Consider the following 18,621-nt stretch of genomic DNA (forward strand, 5'->3'; position numbering starts at 1 on the left):
GTGGGCTTCCCTCAATGGGAGAAAAAAAAAAATCTTTCAAGCCACCACCAGCTAACCACTGTAATGATCCATAAAAGATCCAGCTTCAGTACATGTTTGATTCATTCTGATGCTACCCTGTTTGGGACTTCAACTAATGTTCTTTGGAGAAAAGTCACTGCTAAAGCAGGAAGATTTAACATCCTACACTTGGTGCAACACACCACTCTGGTACAACTTTAAAAAAAATACTGTGCAGAACACATACACAAAAGTATGTTATTGCAACATCAAGTTTTAGATTTTAATTGCAGAAGAATCAGAAAATTAATTGTTAAGGTGACAAAATCTGATGAGGGTCTAAATATTTGTGTTGATGCCTCATATAGGCTCATGTTCTTTCATTCTGCCACTGTGTAATTATGATTGCACAGTCAAAGAGTTGCATGTGCAAATATTTGGAGAAAAAGCACAACAGTCCAAGTTTCTGAAGTTAAGGAAAATGATGCAGTGTGCATGCTTAGTAGACTATTTCCAAATCCCTTCAGATTCAGTTGTTCAGAGACCAAACTTATAAGAAGGAAAAGACAGCAAAGTGAGGTAAGTCTATATCCATTAAAAAACAAACAAATGCAGCATGTAGTTTCCCACCCCTCCCAACGTGGCTAATTAAAAACTGTTTTACAAAAATCTGAGCCACTCCCCACCTGTGGGCATACACAGTCACAATACCCACTGCTCATCTTACAGCAAAATTCTGGATGTTGTCAGCTAAAGAGGTGGGATTTGTGCAATACAGAAAAATCAACTGTGAAAATCTCGCTCCTTATTAGTTCTTTCATCAGGCCTATATTCACCTTAGTAGACACTGAGGCTATTTCTACACTACCACATATGTTGATATAACTTATGTCACTCAGGGGTGTGAATAAGCCACCCCTGTGAGTGACATAAGTTACCTAAGTGCCGGTGTGGACAGCGCTGTCGGTGGGAAAGCTTCTCCTGACAACACAGCTCGTTGGGGATGGATTAATTAAGACAATGGAAGAGCTATCCCTCATCCCTTTAGAGCTGCTACACTAGAGAGCTTGCAGCTGCACCACTGTAAGCTCTCTAGTGTAGCCATAGCCTCAGGTAATTACAGAAAAGACTTACAGTCTGGAAGCATATGTAATGCTGTGGGCAAGTTAATGATGGGAAGCAAAGGGAGTGTCAGCTGATTTGTAAAAAATAATAATAATAATCCTAATTTCAGCGTGTCACCCTCTGTGGTGTGGTATCGGGGGAACTCGCTGCCCCTCAGCTCCCAGCTTCAGGTCCTCCAGTTTATGAAAATTTTGGTAATACAATGTCATTGGAAATGGGTCAAGTTGGGTATCGTTTGGGTATCATATCAAGTTGGGTTTATTTCCCCCACAAACACAGTGGTACCAAACATGACAAACCTAAACAATTATGTAGATATGTATTTGAGAAAAGGTTTTTTTAAAAAAAACCAAACAATTTTTTAAAATAATATTTTAACACAGCAATGTCAAATATTCAGCCCTCACAAATTTAAATTGTGGCCCTCAACTGATAGTACTGTTTTGTCACTTCATGCTCAGAACATGTTACCCGATTCATTTTTTTTAATGTTACAGATTACAATAAATAGAAGGAGCATGGCAAAAAAACAGTTCAGTGGTATTGAGTATCAGCTTTGTTTATTATGCTGAAAGAATGGTGATGAGGCACTGGCTAGGATGTCAGCATCCAGCTAGAAGGTACTGGAATCCATATCCAAACGGGATGTATATAGCTACATGACATAATTAAGTACAATCCCGCAGTAATTTATTACAAAATCCTTGTGTTTACTTTTGTCTTGATCATTTTTAGGCATAAGTGGGGAGACAAAGAGAGTGTCACCATGGAAGACCCGGTTAAACACAATGCTTGGTGGCACCTTACATACTATAGGGAGTGCACCCATAAACTGTATTTGGCAAGGTTGGAAAGGAAGTACTTCAAGCATCAGGAAAAAGTTGAAGAAAGTGGAACAAGTAACAGCTGTGGGCAAGGCTCACCTTACACTAGGTCCCATGGCATGCGTTTCAAGAAGAACACCTGCTTTTTCTGCAGTAAGCCCGAAGGCATCCATCAAGCAGTTTCAACATGTGAGACGTCATAATGAAGCTGCTGCCTTGCACTGTTCAGTGGAATTTCTTCGTAGTTCCCAAGAGGAGGCTGACACTAAAATTATCTTGCATACTATCTACCCCAGAGAGAGGTGCTAATAAAGTCCAGGTTTGTATACAGGACACTAAAATTCCAGTGCTCCTCTGAGATGCTATTCCAAACTTTTTTTGCGATATTCTGTTTTTGTGCCTGCTGCTGGGGAACAGAATCACTTTATGTCCCTCAGAGATGTGCTCCTACCACTAGGATCATTAAAAGCCACCACATTTCTAGGTTTCCACGCCCTCTCAGGGTCTGACACTACTGGAAGATTGGCTGGAAAGACCAAATTGTCTTTCTGGAAGGCATTGGATTTAGTCTCTGAAGACCACTCTCCTTAGAATCATAGAATATCAGGGTTGGAAGGAACCTCAGGAGGTCATCTAGTCCAACCCCCTGCTCAAAGCAGGACCAATCCCCAACTAAATCATCCCAGCCAGGGCTTTGTCAAGCCTGACCTTAAAAACCTCTAAGGAAGGAGATTCCACCACCTCCCTAGGTAACCCATTCCAGTGCTTCACCACACTCCTAGTGAAAAAGTTTTTCCCTAATATCCAACCTAAACCTCCCCCACTGCAACTTGAGACCATTACTCCTTCTTCTATCATCTGCTACCACTGAGAACAGTCTAGATCCATCCTCTTTGGAACCCCCTTTCAGGTAGTTGAAAGCAGCTATCAAATCCCCCCTCATTCTTCTCTTCTGCAAACTAAATAATCCCATTTCCTTCAGCCTCTCCTCATAACCCATGTGCTCCAGCCCCCTAATCATTTTTGTTGCCCTCCACTGGACTCTTTCCAATTTTTCCACATCCTTCTTGTAGTGTGGGGCTCAAAACTGGACACAGTACTCCAGATGAGGCCTCACCAATGCCGAATAGAGGGGAATGATTGTCACGGAGTGTGGGGGGACACAAGGCCCTGCACCCCCAGCTTCCTGCGATTCACCATGACTCTCAGCCAGCCAGTAAAGCAGAAGGTTTATTTAGACGACAGGAACACAGTCCAAGACAGGTCTTGCAGGCACGGACAACAGGATCCTCCCCAATTAGGTCCATCTTGGGATCCCAGGGGCACCACAGCCCCATTGGGGGATCAGAGCCCCGTCTGGGCTTCCCTCCCAGCCACCTCCAGAAACCCTCTCTCCCCCAGCCTTTGTTCAGTTTCCTGGGCAGAGGTGTCACCTGGCCTCTAACCCCTTCCTGGGTTCTCACATGACATGCTCAGGTATCTTCCCTCAAGGCCCGTCTCCCATTCCCCAATGCAGACCGTCCTTCCAGGCCAACCCTCCCCACTCAGCATTCACAGACCACATTAAGAAGAGTCCCAGTTCGTCACAATGATCACGTCCCTCAATCTGCTGGCTATGCTCCTACTTATACAGCCCAAAATGCTGTTAGCCTTCTTGACAACAAGGACACACTGTTGACTCATATCCAGCTTCTCGTCCACTGTAACCCCTAGGTCCTTTTCTGCAGAACTGCTGCCTAGCCACTCGGTCCCTAGTCTGTAGCAGTGCATGGAATTCTTCTGTCCTAAGTGCAGGACTCTGCACTTGTCCTTGTAGAACCTCATCAGATTTCTTTTGGTCCAATCCTCTAATTTGTCTAGGCCCCTCTGTATCCTATCCCTACCCTCCAGCATATCTACCACTCCTCCCAGTATAGTGTCATCTGCAACTTGCTGAGGGTGCAATCCACACCATCCTCCAGATCATTAATGAAGATATTGAACAAAACCGGCCCCAGGACCGACACTTGCGGCACTCCGCTTGATTCTGGTTTGCTCTGAAGGTGCTTGGAACAGCTGAGGTAGTTACTGGTGATGTCATAAATGCACTGGAAGCATTCATATGTTGAGTTTACCATTTGAAGACCAACATTATGCTACTTACAGAGCTATGTTGATGGATGTTTTCCAAGAACCAGACAAATGGAGAAAAACTGCCACCGACAAGGGGTGCATTTATACCTGCTATCAAGAGGGCAAGCTATCAATCAGTGGAATGGCTCTGGGATGATCGATCACATCCAAAATTATCCTCCCCTATTGGGCATGGATGGGTCTTGGAAGATGGACTTATCACACCAGTGACACGTGAAATATCAGACTCCCAAATCAATCCTTCAGTTAAACAAATACAGGTGTGTAAAGATCAGATGCTCACCAGCCTGCAAACGTGTGGCCAGCAGCCTGCCTGGAGAAGTGCAAGTGTCTAGCAGTGTTGTCCTAGACCGAGATGACACTGATGATGACTTAGATGAATAAATTTTCAGTCCTACATGTCAAGGGTAACATCGATAGGATGTTTATTTTATGTAAGCAATGCATCCCTGTGTTGAAGTATAATTTTTAAGTTGTTAATGTTTAATTGTTAAGTATAATTTTTCTTGCATATATAGCTACATAACTGTTCTAGGTTTGTCCTCTTAGATACATTGTATTCATAGGTATCAGGCAAGAGTTCTTTCTCCCAACTTGACCCATTTCCAGTGATATTGTATTACCAAAATTTCCACCAACCGGAGGACCTGGATCTGGAAGTGGTTGGGGGGTGGGGGGAGGCAGAGAGAGACACACCCACTCTGCAGAGGGTGACACCATTGAAATTATGATTCTATAGATTTTTAGAGAACAAATTACATCTCTTCCCTTTCTATCACTCACTTGCCCGCAGAATAAGATTTTACTACCTTGAACTCCCAGACTATAAAGGAGTGTACTATATTTCCTGTTTTTAAAATGGGAGAATAAACTGAGACAAGTGTCAAGAAGGAACTACTTCCACTCCTGGGACCCACTTTAGCACAGCTATGGAGGTCTGCTGACCTAAGACATTATGAGGGAATCCTGAAAAATGGATGGCTTCAAAGACCTCTCTGGACAAGGCTCAAGTTGGTGTTGAACATAGCCAGGACAGCATGATTAACTATCAACAAGGTCAATTTCAGATCAGCTCTCACTCCCCAGGTAGCCAATGGAAATAATAAAATCAGTGAGCAATCACGTTACTGTACTCTGAACAGAATGTGATGAAGAAGCCATGCTAGGAAGGAATTAAAATGTCAGCCTCATGGGTGTGAGGATGCGAGTTGCTATTACAAGGTTATTTTGGAGACAAGGGCCAGCCTACACAAATTACACAACTGATTGGTTTTCCATGGGAAGAGTTTGTTCAACGTGATGCCAATATTCTTAAAATGGCACACAACTATCTGCAAGAGTCCTCTCAGTAAGCTGGGATATGGAGGGACCAAGAGCATTGTGATAATGACAACTGACAGCCCTCTCCAAAAGCAAGACTTCTGCCTTGATGGTGTTAGGAATAAAGTGCTCTGACACATCTCGCCAGCAACCTAATCCAACCATTCTTCCACAACTGAAACCAAACTTACAAGATCCATTGGGGTGCAAGCAATATTCACATTTGCATTGTCAACATATTAAAAGGCAATCTGTACTTATTAATGATCTTGCCAGTAGACTTTGCATATATCATGAGCAACATAGAGGACAGAACCTTGAGGTTTGTTGCCTGTTATGAAACCAGTCACTTACTAAGTTGGCCATCACAATGGTATCAACAATGACAGGATTGGCCGAAGTTCCCAGTGTGAACTGGAGTCCTCGAGGTGGCTGTCCTGTTGTGATGTCATAGCAGTGTCCTTCCAGAAGCAGATACTCCAATTCATATTCTGCAGCTACTCTATTATCCACCTGCCAAAAAAAAAAAAGCCATTCCTGCATTTAGAAATAACTCAAACCAGTTATTCTGACTACATTTCCTAGTGGCTGGATTATGCTCTAAAATCTTTAACTCATTTTCTTATCATTCAATTTTTGTTTTTAAATAAAAGCACTTTTTTATCTTGGTTCAGGGGTTGGTGTTTTGGGTGGATTGTTATTAATTGGTATTAAAGTAATCCCTAAAGGCCCCAAAGGAGATCAGGACCCCACTGAGCTGGGCACTGTATTTATGCATAGTATGAGACAGTCCCTACCCTGAAGAGCTTACAGACAAGAGAAAGGGTGGGAGAACAGAAGCATTTAGGGCTTGTCTACACTACTGTGCGGGGTCGATCTAAGATACGCAACTCCAGCTACGTGAATAGCGTAGCTGAAGTCGACGTACTTAGATCTACTTACCGCAGTGTCTTCACTGCGGTAAATCAACAGCTGACACTCTTCTGCCGACTCCGCTTGCGCTCCTCATTCTGGCGGGTAGTGTAGACAAGCCCTTAAAAATGGAGAATTTAGGCAGAGAGAGTTCAAGTGACTTGCCTGATGTCACACAGACAGTCTGTGACAGAGCTTAGAAACTGAACCCAGATTTGCTGAGTTCTGTCCAGTCCAAGACCATCCTTCATTCCCAATTAATTTAAAACAAACAATTTAATCTTTATATACACAGACATATTTTCACAATGCCCACAGTATGCTAAGTGCTGTCTGAAAGAGACTGATGCAATCGGCTGCAAATAATGCAGGACAAATCTGCAGAGCAAAATTACCCACCCAGAGTTCTCAATGCACCTCAATCCTAATCCTATGCTATCTTGGTCTTGGACCTTCTCCTGAGGAGACTATCAATTGTGAAGAATGTTATGATATTTTGTGAGATGGTCCAACCTCCCTTTCTGCTCCAGAATGCTCAGTTTAATTGTTACTTTCAATGACCTGCATCTCAGAGATCTCACACACAAAAACACTGCCAGTATTGTTTAATGATTTGGGATGATGATTACATTAGATGATAGATGTCTCAGATACATTCAGAAACTTTCCATGTGTTCAGGCACAGAAAAGTAAAATACAATTGGTAAAAATAAATTTAGAGATCTAAAATTTTTAGTATTGTCCCTTTCGTTGCCAATTTATAATTTAATTGCTTAAGACAATAAATTAACAGTGATACAAATACAATTTGCTTTACAGTTAGTACAGGATCATTGATGCTAGAGCCAACCACTGGCCTATGTAATGCATTGTACTGCATCTGGCACTGGGCTTTACCAGATACATTAGAGGGAGACAAAAATAAAGGTGAATTGGTAATAGGTTATAAAGATTTTCAGTCTGAATGTAATCTAGGTTGGCAGTGTCAAAAGTTATTACTAACTGTTGGCTTTTGAGTGTCCTATTTGAAGTTAGGGAAGAGGGATAGCTCAGTGGTTTGAGCATTGCCCTACTAAACCCAGGGTTGAGAGTTCAATCCTTGAGGGGGCCATCTGGGGCAAAAATCTGTCTGGGGAATGGTCCTGCTTTGAGCAGGGGGTTGGACTAGTTGACCTCTTGAGGTCCCTGATATTCTATTCTAAGTGATTTTGGTGGTCTTGCTACACTTTGCAGTGGACAGAAGTCCATATCACAAGAGCCACCCTCTCAGTTAGCACTACTGTTGACAATCTTAGCAGACAAAGCCAAGGACTGAATGGTTCTGGAGACTGAACTACCCTCTCACCTCTAGAGGTGGTTCCTCCAGGTCAGGGTTGAGGCACATTGGTGGGGAAGCTTGTACTGCCACTGCACATGCCAAACCTGTTCTGTGGATAAATAGAGGACTTCAGCCTCCAGGGCACTCAATCTGGCATCTTGCACATACACTAAATACACACACAATTATTTTTTTAAATAAAATCTAATTGTTTCTCGTCACCAGTGCAATGGCTTGATCCAAGGGGGGGGAAATGATACTTTCAGACTTACTCAGGCTTATCAGCTTGCGTTCTGAAGCAAGAAAGAGATGTTCACCTTACATCACATCGCAATTTCCTAAGCTTAGTGTAGGTGAGTGTGGTATACCTCATAGTGCAGGTAATGAGACGCTAACACTAGTATCTATGACCTGATTAGCTAATGTCAGTTATTAGACTAGCAAGTCAGAAAGTTGTGACTGCCAACATTAGCTGGTTTATTCACTCCATGTCGTAAAGCTTTTCTAAATGCCAACCAGTGACGGTACAGACAGATATACTTCCTTTATTTTACTATCAACATTCTTGGATTAAACATGGAATCCTCTTTTGATTTCACTTCTTTCCTTTTTTCTTTTTATTCCCCCCCTCCAGATTTTTCTGATAGCATATAAAGTTTTAAAGGATCACCATCAAATTGAAAAATCCCCTTTCCATTTGAAAATGGTGGACCTATTATTATGACAACTAACTCCTCAGGTTACTATAAAGGAAAGATAAGAGAACATTTATTTTCCAGTTTCTTTTGTATGTTCTCAGTTTACCTATTTGGTGGTGGTGCATGCTCTACCCCAGCCCCTGAAAGTGGGTATCTACCAGTAACAGCGGCAACAGAACTGAAAATGAACAGGGAGCCAACAGCAGGACAAGTGTGTGTTCAGAGAGAAAGGGGAGGGAGGAGGTGGGTGGGCCTGAACATTGAGGTGATAGTCTCAGGCCTACCCAAAAAATCCCTTTAAACAAACAGGAGTTGAAAAACCCTTAAATTTTGAACAAATGATTTTTTTTTAAAATTCAAGATACTATATGGAGCATTATCAGAAAAACTCTTTTTTTTTTTTTTAAATAAATGAGGTTAGGGGCCACATAATAAGGTTTCTTCTTTTCTAGTTCAGTACCATTTCTATGAAATGCTGTACACATGTGATGCAGTTTTTTCTGTGGAACCTGCAGTAAGCCTGGAATGGGTAAATGTGGCATTCCCCTCATCTGTCTAGAGCATTGCATTGTTTTGAGCTTCCAAATTCCAAAGATGAGCCCCAGAAAAATCATATACAAGCACACTAAACAAATAGGAAATGCTGAAGTCTCTTACCTCCTCTAAATAAATGTTATCAAGGTCATATGGAGTTCTGACAGACTCCACCATCCAGCTCTCAGGGGTGTTTAGGTTCAGAGTGAACAGTGGAGTCTGAGGCATATCCAAGAATTTGGCAATTGGACCAGGAGCAAAGTTGTCTTCTGCTGTGAAAGAAATCTCGGGCTCCAAAACGTAGCGATAAAAGCTGAAATTTCAAAAGGAAAATCCTAGAATATTTGGCTGCCATGTTTCATGCCTTTTAACTTTCACTGACAGTCATCTTTCCAAAGGATAGTCTCAGAGCCTCTGAAAGCCCATTACTGGACCTTTGTTCCTTCTATGTATGGGCTCTTTGCTTAAGAAATCACACTTAACATAGGTCAAATTTCATCTTGACTAATTAAATATTTTACTTTACCAGAAGGATCTAGACTCTCATTAAATTCTGAAGTGTCTTATTGAATACCTACAATATCTTAATATTGCATTTGAACCACTATAGTTAAAGTCACAGCAGGGATTCCAGAGAATGAAGTGAGCAAATATGCTAAGACATACTGATTTTGACAAAGCTGTCATGGGGGAGGGAGGGGAGAGAGACTCTCATTCTACATGCAAGTGGTTAGGACAGTGGGATGTGAGAAATCCATGTTCAGGTCCCTGCTCTGCTCAATTCAGAGTGGTCAAAACTCTGCTCTGAATCAGGCAGAGCAGGGAACTGAATCTGGATCTCCCACATCCCATGCCAGTGCTGTACCCACCAGTTTCTAGACACAGACAGACAGATATACACACTCGCTTCCTGAACTGAAAAGCTCATGTTTCAATCCCAAAGAGGACATTTCAGCACAACTCTGGTTTTGTAAAAACATTCAAAAGGGTTAGTTTTTATTCCATTGTGGAACAAAAACAAATTTTGAAACCTCCAAAGTTGCCATGAAACAGAATTGTTGCCTTCAGGGGCCTTTTCTGACTTCAGAATTGCATGTTTATCTCCTGTAAATGATCCCCACAAATGTTTTAACACTGTTGTTTACACTAAGGTGTTTTCCCCCAACATGGTATTCCTTACCTTTTCAGAGGCATGTCAGAAAGTTTGGACTGGCAGTTCATAAAAACTCTTAGATTCATGTTTATCAGTTGGTTCAAAACCTAAAAATATGAGAGACACATATACCCTAAAATTCCTACTAGAGAGATGAGTACTGTTTTTGCAGATTAGGCCTTAGTGAGCATTTAACAATCTCCCTTCTCACCCTGCCTTCCACAAATTTTATTTGACTGAATTGGTGAAGTGAATTAGTTACCTGCTGTACCATGATTTTAAATAGGACTTTGGGGATATTCTAAGTAGTAGATGAGATATGGACAGATTCTCCCTCAAAAATATTGTCTGTGGAACTGAACTTGTATAAAATGATCCAATGAAAAATTATTTGAGACTGGCCTTACCCAGGGCCGGATTAACTCTCCTGTAGGCTCGGGGCTATTAGATTTTGTGGGGGCCCTGTATACAAGTCTTTTTCCTAATTTAAAACAAAATTATCACAATTATGGCATCAAGGCTATTAACGCTACACTAAACTTGCCTTTTAATTAACAAAGTTGTTCCATGGTTACAACCTCAGTGTAGACAAAACTGTGATGATAGAACAGTGCCTCTATCAGTTTAGCCAATGTTGTTTGGGCAAGTGGTTTACTATGCTAGCAAAACTCCTATGCTACATCGCCACTAGGGGGCTATGCCAGTATAGGCTCTGTAATATGGACATGCCCTAAGTTTTCGATGTTAGGCTTTCATGTGAAGACTGGTTTTAAAACATTAAAGAAATATCCTAGTGATCTAATTATTACCCCGTGAAGTATTTTATTTTAACAATTCTATGCTTTGTATTTCTAGAGAGCCTTCCAATCCATGATTTCAAAGCACTTTAATTTTGTAAAGCCCAGAGCCCTTCTGAGAAATCGATCACAACTCAAATAAACTACCCCCCCTGCACTAGGGTGACCAGATGTCCTGATTTTATAGGGACAGTCCCGATTTTTGGGACTTTCTTATATAGGCTCCTATTACCCCCCACCCCCTGTCCCAATTTTTCACATTTGCTGTCTGGTCACCCTACCCCCCATCCCTTCTTTCCAGTTTAACTAATAACCCCACTACCTTGATTTTCAACTCTATTTATTCTATTTTGTCAAACGCAAGATAGGATTTCAAATAAGTAATAATTTTACTAACAAGAGATGTCAAGGAGTATCAAATGTTACATTCCAACATGACTAACAAACGTTATGCACTTCATATAATTGAAGCTTTTCTCATACCAAGAACCTAATCTCGTCACTCTCATGATACCCGTAAATTTCTCTAATGCTTTTTCACTGTACTGTAGGCTTCAACCAGGCCATTACCCGATTCCTATCCACCATCCATTTAAGGGAAAAGAAACAATCCATAACTACAGAACAAACTATATTATAAAAAAGTTTTAAACTATTTTACTGTCTTTTAACTGCTGATTAATGCATTACAATGCTTTATATATACCATAAGTAATGGAGCAAGTCTTTGAGCATCTCTGGTAGCTGGATCAACAATAGCCACCACATCAAAGTAGGTCTCTCCCTCCTTTGGTCTCAGTTTAACTGCACTAAACAAAAAGAAAAGAGGACAAAATCAAGAATTAAAAAAGCCATTTTAAACAAACTGATTTATGGATAAACAACAAACTCCTCTGCTCTTAGAATCTCAAATAATGTGGGTGGAAAACCCAGAAAATTCCTAATTCAGGAAGGTGCTTAATGGGACTACTCACACATACTTAAGTATACAGGTTTCAGAGTGGTAGCCGTGTTAGTCTGTATCAGCAAAAACAACAAGGAGTCCTTGTGGCACCTTAGAGACTAACAAATTTTGGTATGCATGTACTTAAATACATTCCTGAACTGAGGCCAAAGAGCCTAAGGATCTGTAGGTTGGGTGGTGATGTATTAATTTTGATGGAATAAATTGGCCCAAAGAATCAAAGGTGTTAACATGACTGTCACAGACTGACATTAAACAATTTTAAATAAGATTTGGGGTTTGGTATACAGAGACCTGATCCTGCTTAGTCCCATGACAAATACACCATTAAAAGTTTTTTTAACCTTTATTAAAGATACAGAAGAGAAGGAAAAAACAGTTAACAGTCTATATTTCAAATGCTTTTAAGTGAGCCTTTTGTCTTAACAATATCCCTTCTTCCCTTTCCCTCTAGTTGAAGAGTCTTCAGAAGGAAAAGCTTTTGTTTGACCATTTCTTAGATGGTACTAAAGATGGTAGTAAGTGTCCCTTTTGGGGGAAAAGAGAAAAAGTTAGCTAAAATAGGGTGGAGCTGTTATTTTTGCTGTTGCTATTGAAGTCCTGGAACAATCTACCAAGGGTTGTGGTGGATTCTCCATCACTGACAATTTTCAAATAAAGACTGGATGTTTTCTAAAAAGATCTGCTCTAAGAATAATTTTGAGGAAGCTCTCTGGCCTGTGTTATACAGAAGGTCAGATTAGATTATCACAATGGTCCTTTCTGGTCTTAGAATCTATGAAGAAGTCTGATCCCTTTTCCTAGATGACAAAAAACAAACACACAGTAGAGGGAAAGACAGAAAAGGCAGACTCTATCGCTGGTGTTGACTTTCACTTGCAACTGCACTGCTGGAAAAGCACATGGTCTTATTAGCCATTCTGAGACTGGGCAAACTCGTACTTGCATTGGGCTGTTTAGGGCATTGCTTTAAACTGCCTCTTTGGCCACAGAGGTTTACAACTGCATTATAAAATATACTATCTTGTGAGGAAGAAAAGGACACCTAGGTGGGTTTTTTGTTTATTTTTTTTAGGGGTGGGGAGTGAAGGGAAGAAAGCAGGAACCAAAGTCTCAGAGTTGGTGGAGGTGACAATGTCATCTGGGTACCTTTCTTTGGCCTGGTCTGGTCAGGACATCTCTCCGGATCAAGATGACAAAGGCCCAATGATGTTAGGGTAGATCCCAGGACACAATAGGGGTGGCAGCCAGGATGGTAATGCTTGCTCCTCCCAGTCCACCCATCTCCCAGCCAGCAATTGTCAGAGAAACTTCTGCTCTTTTTTTTTTTTTAAATCTTTTCTTTTAAGGGCCCCAAAAGGGAGTGATGAGCAGAATGGCCCAAACACTCATTATTTTTCCACCAATTAGGTCTAGTTTCTGACACAATAATTTAGGTCCACTGATTTCTGGTTCCACTCTTTTCTTGTTTACGAAGCATGATCTTAACACAGTCTTTGAGTTATATCCATAAGCCTTTTTGTTTCTACTAATTCAGTCTGTCTCCCTCTTGCACCTTTTCTCTTCAACATTTATTGCTACAGATTGTGACATTTTATGAACTTTTATTCACTTTGTATAACTGAGCTTACAATTAGGGCAAATTTGTAAGCCCAATTATTATAATAGTGACTCAGTAGATAAGCGCACTAGCCATTTGCTCTTGCACTCAAACAATTTCTCATTAAATTTTTTATTTTATTATGTTTTGTGAAACACAAAACTTCTCTGACACATTACTGTGCTATACCTATGTAGCAACGGAAAAATAAATCTGCAAGGAGGCTACGTGGGATTTGCCAGGATGATGATAATGACGATTCAAAGTTTAACGAGATATAGCGCTAATATATATCAAAGACAAGGAAGAAGAAATACATAGGTCAATAAATGTACTCTGAATTTAACATTGGCCCGATACCTGTATCTGTCTTCAAAAAATTGATATTCAATCCTTGCCTCTCCTTTTGGCTGAGCAGACAGAAGAGCATCCACCTTCATTACCAAGTCACTTGCACTGGAAGAGAGAAGGTTTTCAAGTACTCTGAAATATTTATGTATTTCTCCCAGTATTTCTGAAGATTATATAAAAATAAGAGGCCCAGGTTCTAATCTCAGATGCATGGACTATATGTTTTACTCCTCTCAAAAACAACCCCTTCATTGTTAATGTATATGTGCAGTAGTGCAATTTTTGAAACAGTGTGAAAATAGATGGTGCAAACTTCTGAAATTAAACTCTAACCCAGAGTATAGGAGCTATTATCCTCCTTTCTCCCGTCACCCAAAGATCCCATGATTTCTCTGAGGTAACTCTGAAGATTTTTCTGAAGATCTAAGCACTCATAAGGCAGGATCACCAGTGGACTCTCTCTGGAAAAAAAAAATCACTCCTTTATGTACAAGAGGGTTAATTGTTGAGCAATGCAAATCAGATTGCATTGGTAGTGACTGAATCTGCTGCCTCCAGAGCTCTTCCTGCCTCTGCCAGACCAGTAAGAGATTAATTGAACCCAGCTCTCATAACTTTGCAGAGCACTCTTCCTGGGCAGCTCCAGAAGTTTTTTTAAAAACTACAATTCTCTTTAGAGCACTGGTAAGCAATTCCATGCATCGAGCAAATTTGAATGCAACATGGTGCCATAGTTAACAAAGAAATTCACTGTTGACAATTACTTCCCTTTTATCATTCCCTGAATACTTAACCTAGTATTTTAAGTATCATTCACATTTTCCAGATTAAAGAAAAACACCTTTTGTAAGCTCCAATTCTGTGACAAAATAATAAATCTGAAGAATGAAACACTAAACAATAAAAATTGGGTTGCATGGTATAGCAGTGCTAACTAGTGATGCCGTAGTTAAGGATCTGTCAGCTTTTCCCATAATTAACTCCTAGTCTCATGGGTTTATAGCGACAATTGTGCAAGTCTTTCATAACAAAACTACATTTCTGATGAAATCTCCTAAATTCTGGCATGTTTTCTAATCCAGAGCTGAGTCCAAAGCTGGGCTTGCATCTGCTAGAACCTTGGCTCAGCTGTGCCCAAAATTCAGCACAAGTTCAAACCATATCCTCCTTCCCTTCCCTTCTCTCCAACCCCTTTCCTGGAGCAGGCCTTAAGCATTCTCCCTTTCCTTCTACTGGCTATGGGTATAAATGGATCTATGGCACGGTTAATACTCACTCTGATAGAATTGTGGTGTGCAAGGTCTCAGCACAATAGTGAATGTCTTTACACTTAAAAATCTGTTTGACTATGTTAAAAAATGCACACTGTTGGCTTTTAAAAGGTAGCAGGAGGTCACAGTAAAGCAAGGGTGAGTTTTGCAGGCTGTATAACCTAAATGAACGGGATACTCAAGAGATTCTACAAACTCAAATTGTAAATAGATGGCAGTGTACAGGAATCAGTGTCTTTTGGAAACTTGTATATGTTCCTTAGAACTTGAACATGACTAGATTTTTAAAATACATTTTGTTGAACCCATAATAAGGATCTGTGTGTCTCTCCACCCTTTTGCCCCCTCCATTCATTTTTTCCTCCTGTGTCCCACCATGAAATGCTGATAAATTAAGAATGAAGTTTTAAAAGAAGCTTATGTGCTTATATAGTCACTGTTATTGATACAGAAATGTATTTTGGATCTATAATACTCAAATAAATATTAAAGGCTAATCAGCTAAACTCCAATATGTCCACAAAACAAATTCTTTGCAGCATCATGATAGCATGTTCTCTTTCCCATTTTCTTCCTCTTTCTCTGTTTGTAAGTAAATATTGTAGCGACCCAACATCTGCATATACTGTAAAACCCAAGCACCCAGGAGCACGTGGGTTAAAACACTTTCAAATCTAATCTTATATGGCCACCCCTCCCACCCACCCCCATCCCCCCCCAAAAAAGTGTTGCCAGGCCATTAGCAATATGTTGATTTGTGTGTAGAAATGTAAGAGATTTCATTCTAAACACAGGCCACAGTAGGGAGCAGCAACCATATTTTTTCCCCATTTAAAAGGTTATTTTTCTCTTAGTACATGGAGCTGTTCTGTAGTCAGGGTGAGCTACAGCAGGGTTTTAACTGTACCTGGCTTGAAAGAAGAGTGAGTGCAGAGCGCACATCTGTCTTTTCTTTTTTGGGGTGCCACCCTTATTCCTCTTCATATTTCTTCCCATTCTGCACGACTGTTGCTATACTAGGCCCTTTCCTCCAACCAAGAGACCACAACCTGAACCCCATGACTAACAGAACAATGTTCTGCATCCATGCCATTAAGCTTGCTGTATAGAGGATTATTTTAATGATATAGACCAGTGGTTTTCAACCTTTTTCATATGCAGACCCGTAAAAAAACATTAAATGAAGGTGCGTCCCCCTTTGAAAATCTTAGACATAGTCTGCAGACCCCCAGAGTTCACTGGACCACAAGTTGAAAACCACTGATACAGACAGCATGTTTCTTGGTTTTCCAGTCACTTCAATAATTTATTTCTGAAGGAGAGTGCGTCGGCTGCCGAAGGCCATCAAAGCTGATTCAACTCAATACAGCAACTTAAAATGTCTTTTTCCCCTTATCCCCTCTAAATATTTTATTATTGGCAAGATGAATACATGACTGTTTGTTTATAGTCTAGTGTACATTTTATACAAACCGAGACAACAGTCTGCTTCCTCTACCCTCTTCCCGTTACAGAAGGCCATGTTACTGACTTGAGCCCTGCTTTCAACCAGTCCACTTAGTTCCCGTTCCTATTTACTTACAGATCTTCCTCTACTCCCAACTGCTGAATATGGGATTTGATTTTCTGTCCTGATGTCTTCAGTATAATATTCTCTAGGAGGTGGAAATCATCCTGATTGAACAGCTCATTGTCTTCTAATGGGCCAATAATCTACAAAGAAAATGAAGTCAGACTTATTAGGTAAGTACTGTGCTGAAACAAAAGTCAAAGACATGTTAAAGATACATACTTTGGGCCCAATCCTGCAGGTGCCAAGTGCTCTTGAGTCATATTAATATCAATGGGAGTTGAAGGTACTAATCACCTCTCAAAGGGTGCTCAGCAATGTGGAAGATCAGACCTGTCGCTATGTAAAATATATACTTTCTCAGCATCCACTGAGTACTTGGAGACTGAGATGCATCGTATTATGTAAATCAAACTCTTGAGGGTGCGATAGAATTCCAGACCAGAATCCCACTGCTCAGCAAACACTATCAAATCATATTTCTCAAACATCAGATATATTAGAGTTGCCCAGTGAATTCTCAATGACAGGAATAAAACACTTACAATGTATGACTATGTACAGTACAGTACATAGTACAGTACAGTACTATGGAATGTACAGTAACTCCTCACTTAACGTTGTAGTTATGTTCCTGAAAAATGCAACTTTATGCGAAACGATGTTAAGCAAATCCAATTTCCCCATAAGAATTAATGTAAATGGAGGGAGGGTGTTAGGTTCCAGGGAAATTTTTTTCACCAGACAAAAGACATTATATACATATACAGTATAAATTTTAAACAATTTGAAACAAACAGTTTAATGAATGATTGTGAAGCCTGGTTGAGGTGGTGGAGTAAGAGGGTGGAATATTTCCCAGGGAATGCCTTGCTGCTAAATGATGAACTAGCACTCGGCTGAGCCCTCAAGGGTTAATACGCTGTTGTTAATGTAGCCTCACACTCTACAAGGCAGCATGGACTGAGGCAGGAGGGAGGAAACACAATAGATGCAGGTCAGTAGCTGCAAATACTTCCCTGCAAAAACTGAACATGATGATGAGCCCACGCTATCCAGCTGGGGCGCACCACTCCCTCCTCCTGACAGCACACGCACGGCTGCACAGGTGCTGACTTTCCAAAGCGCTGGGGGGGTGCATGCATAAGTGATAGAGAGAGACGTGCATTGCCCCTTTAAGTATGCTGACCCCACTTCAAGTATGTTGCCCTTTTAAGCAGATCAGACAGGAAGCACCAGCTTCCAGCAAGCTCCCTCCATTCCTCCCTGAGCCCTGTCACCCTCCTCCACCTTGTGGGGGGGGAGGTACGGAGTGGGGTGCAGAAGCGGGGACATCCTGATATCAGCAACCTTCTCCTTCCCTCCCCCAGCAAGCAGGAAGCTCCTGGGAGCAGCTCCAAGGAAGAGGAGAGGGCAGGGCAGGAGCAGCACAGCAGTGGGGGGAGGGCCATCTGAACTGCTGCTGGGCAGCTGCCAAGCCACATACCTTACAGGGAATTTAGGGGAGCTGATGGGGGGGCTGCTGACCCTGCCCTGTTCTAATCCCCTCAAGGAGGGGTTGCTTTTCCAGATAATCCTGCAAACAGTAGACAAAGTAAGCAGCTGCCAAATGATGTTATAAGGGAGCGTTGCGCAACTTTAAATGAGCCTGTTCCCTAATAGATCAGCAACGTAACAACGAGACAACTTTAAGTGAGGAGTTACTGTAGTTAGCACTGAAAAAAAAACAATGCTCAGTGGCACCTGTTTTGGGTTTGTTGTTATAGTTGTTTGAAGTCAGGAGAAAAAATAAAGTTAATTACTGTGGACAAAAGGGTTTCATTGTTTGGAGTGGAATTTTACAGTGAAATGATTTAAAAAGTTGAATAGTGGAAGGTGCTGGATGTGGAGCTCTGGGCACTGGCAGTAGCAACACAACTTTGTCTCACTGCCCAATGAATCTGCCTCAGCTTTGAATTGGAATTAGCCTCTCTTGGGTAAGAGGCCCTTGTGCTTCAAGTTGTGCTAGTCACAACTCACATTTTTGTTACTTGGACATTTGTCCAGTTGAA

The 18,621-nt window shown here is 41.1% G+C and overlaps 1 protein-coding gene across 4 annotated transcripts in view; it reads right to left on the reverse strand.

Moving 5' to 3' along the window:
• The window catches only part of UGGT1 (UDP-glucose glycoprotein glucosyltransferase 1), an 88,193-nt gene that overhangs the window by 19,512 nt on the left and 50,060 nt on the right, over positions 1 to 18,621 (reverse strand). For all 4 annotated transcript variants that reach the window (XM_039488542.1, XM_039488541.1, XM_039488544.1 and 1 more), the window contains 6 exons: positions 16,583 to 16,713; positions 13,739 to 13,834; positions 11,521 to 11,623; positions 10,045 to 10,124; positions 8,988 to 9,177; positions 5,757 to 5,915 (listed from right to left, as the gene is read on the reverse strand). In XM_039488542.1, the coding sequence (XP_039344476.1) occupies positions 5,757 to 5,915; positions 8,988 to 9,177; positions 10,045 to 10,124; positions 11,521 to 11,623; positions 13,739 to 13,834; positions 16,583 to 16,713 (759 nt within the window). The remainder of the gene's footprint in view (positions 1 to 5,756; positions 5,916 to 8,987; positions 9,178 to 10,044; positions 10,125 to 11,520; positions 11,624 to 13,738; positions 13,835 to 16,582; positions 16,714 to 18,621) is intronic.

This window comes from Mauremys reevesii, linkage group 9, assembly GCF_016161935.1.
Source record: "Mauremys reevesii isolate NIE-2019 linkage group 9, ASM1616193v1, whole genome shotgun sequence".
Lineage (NCBI taxonomy): Eukaryota > Metazoa > Chordata > Testudines > Geoemydidae > Mauremys > Mauremys reevesii.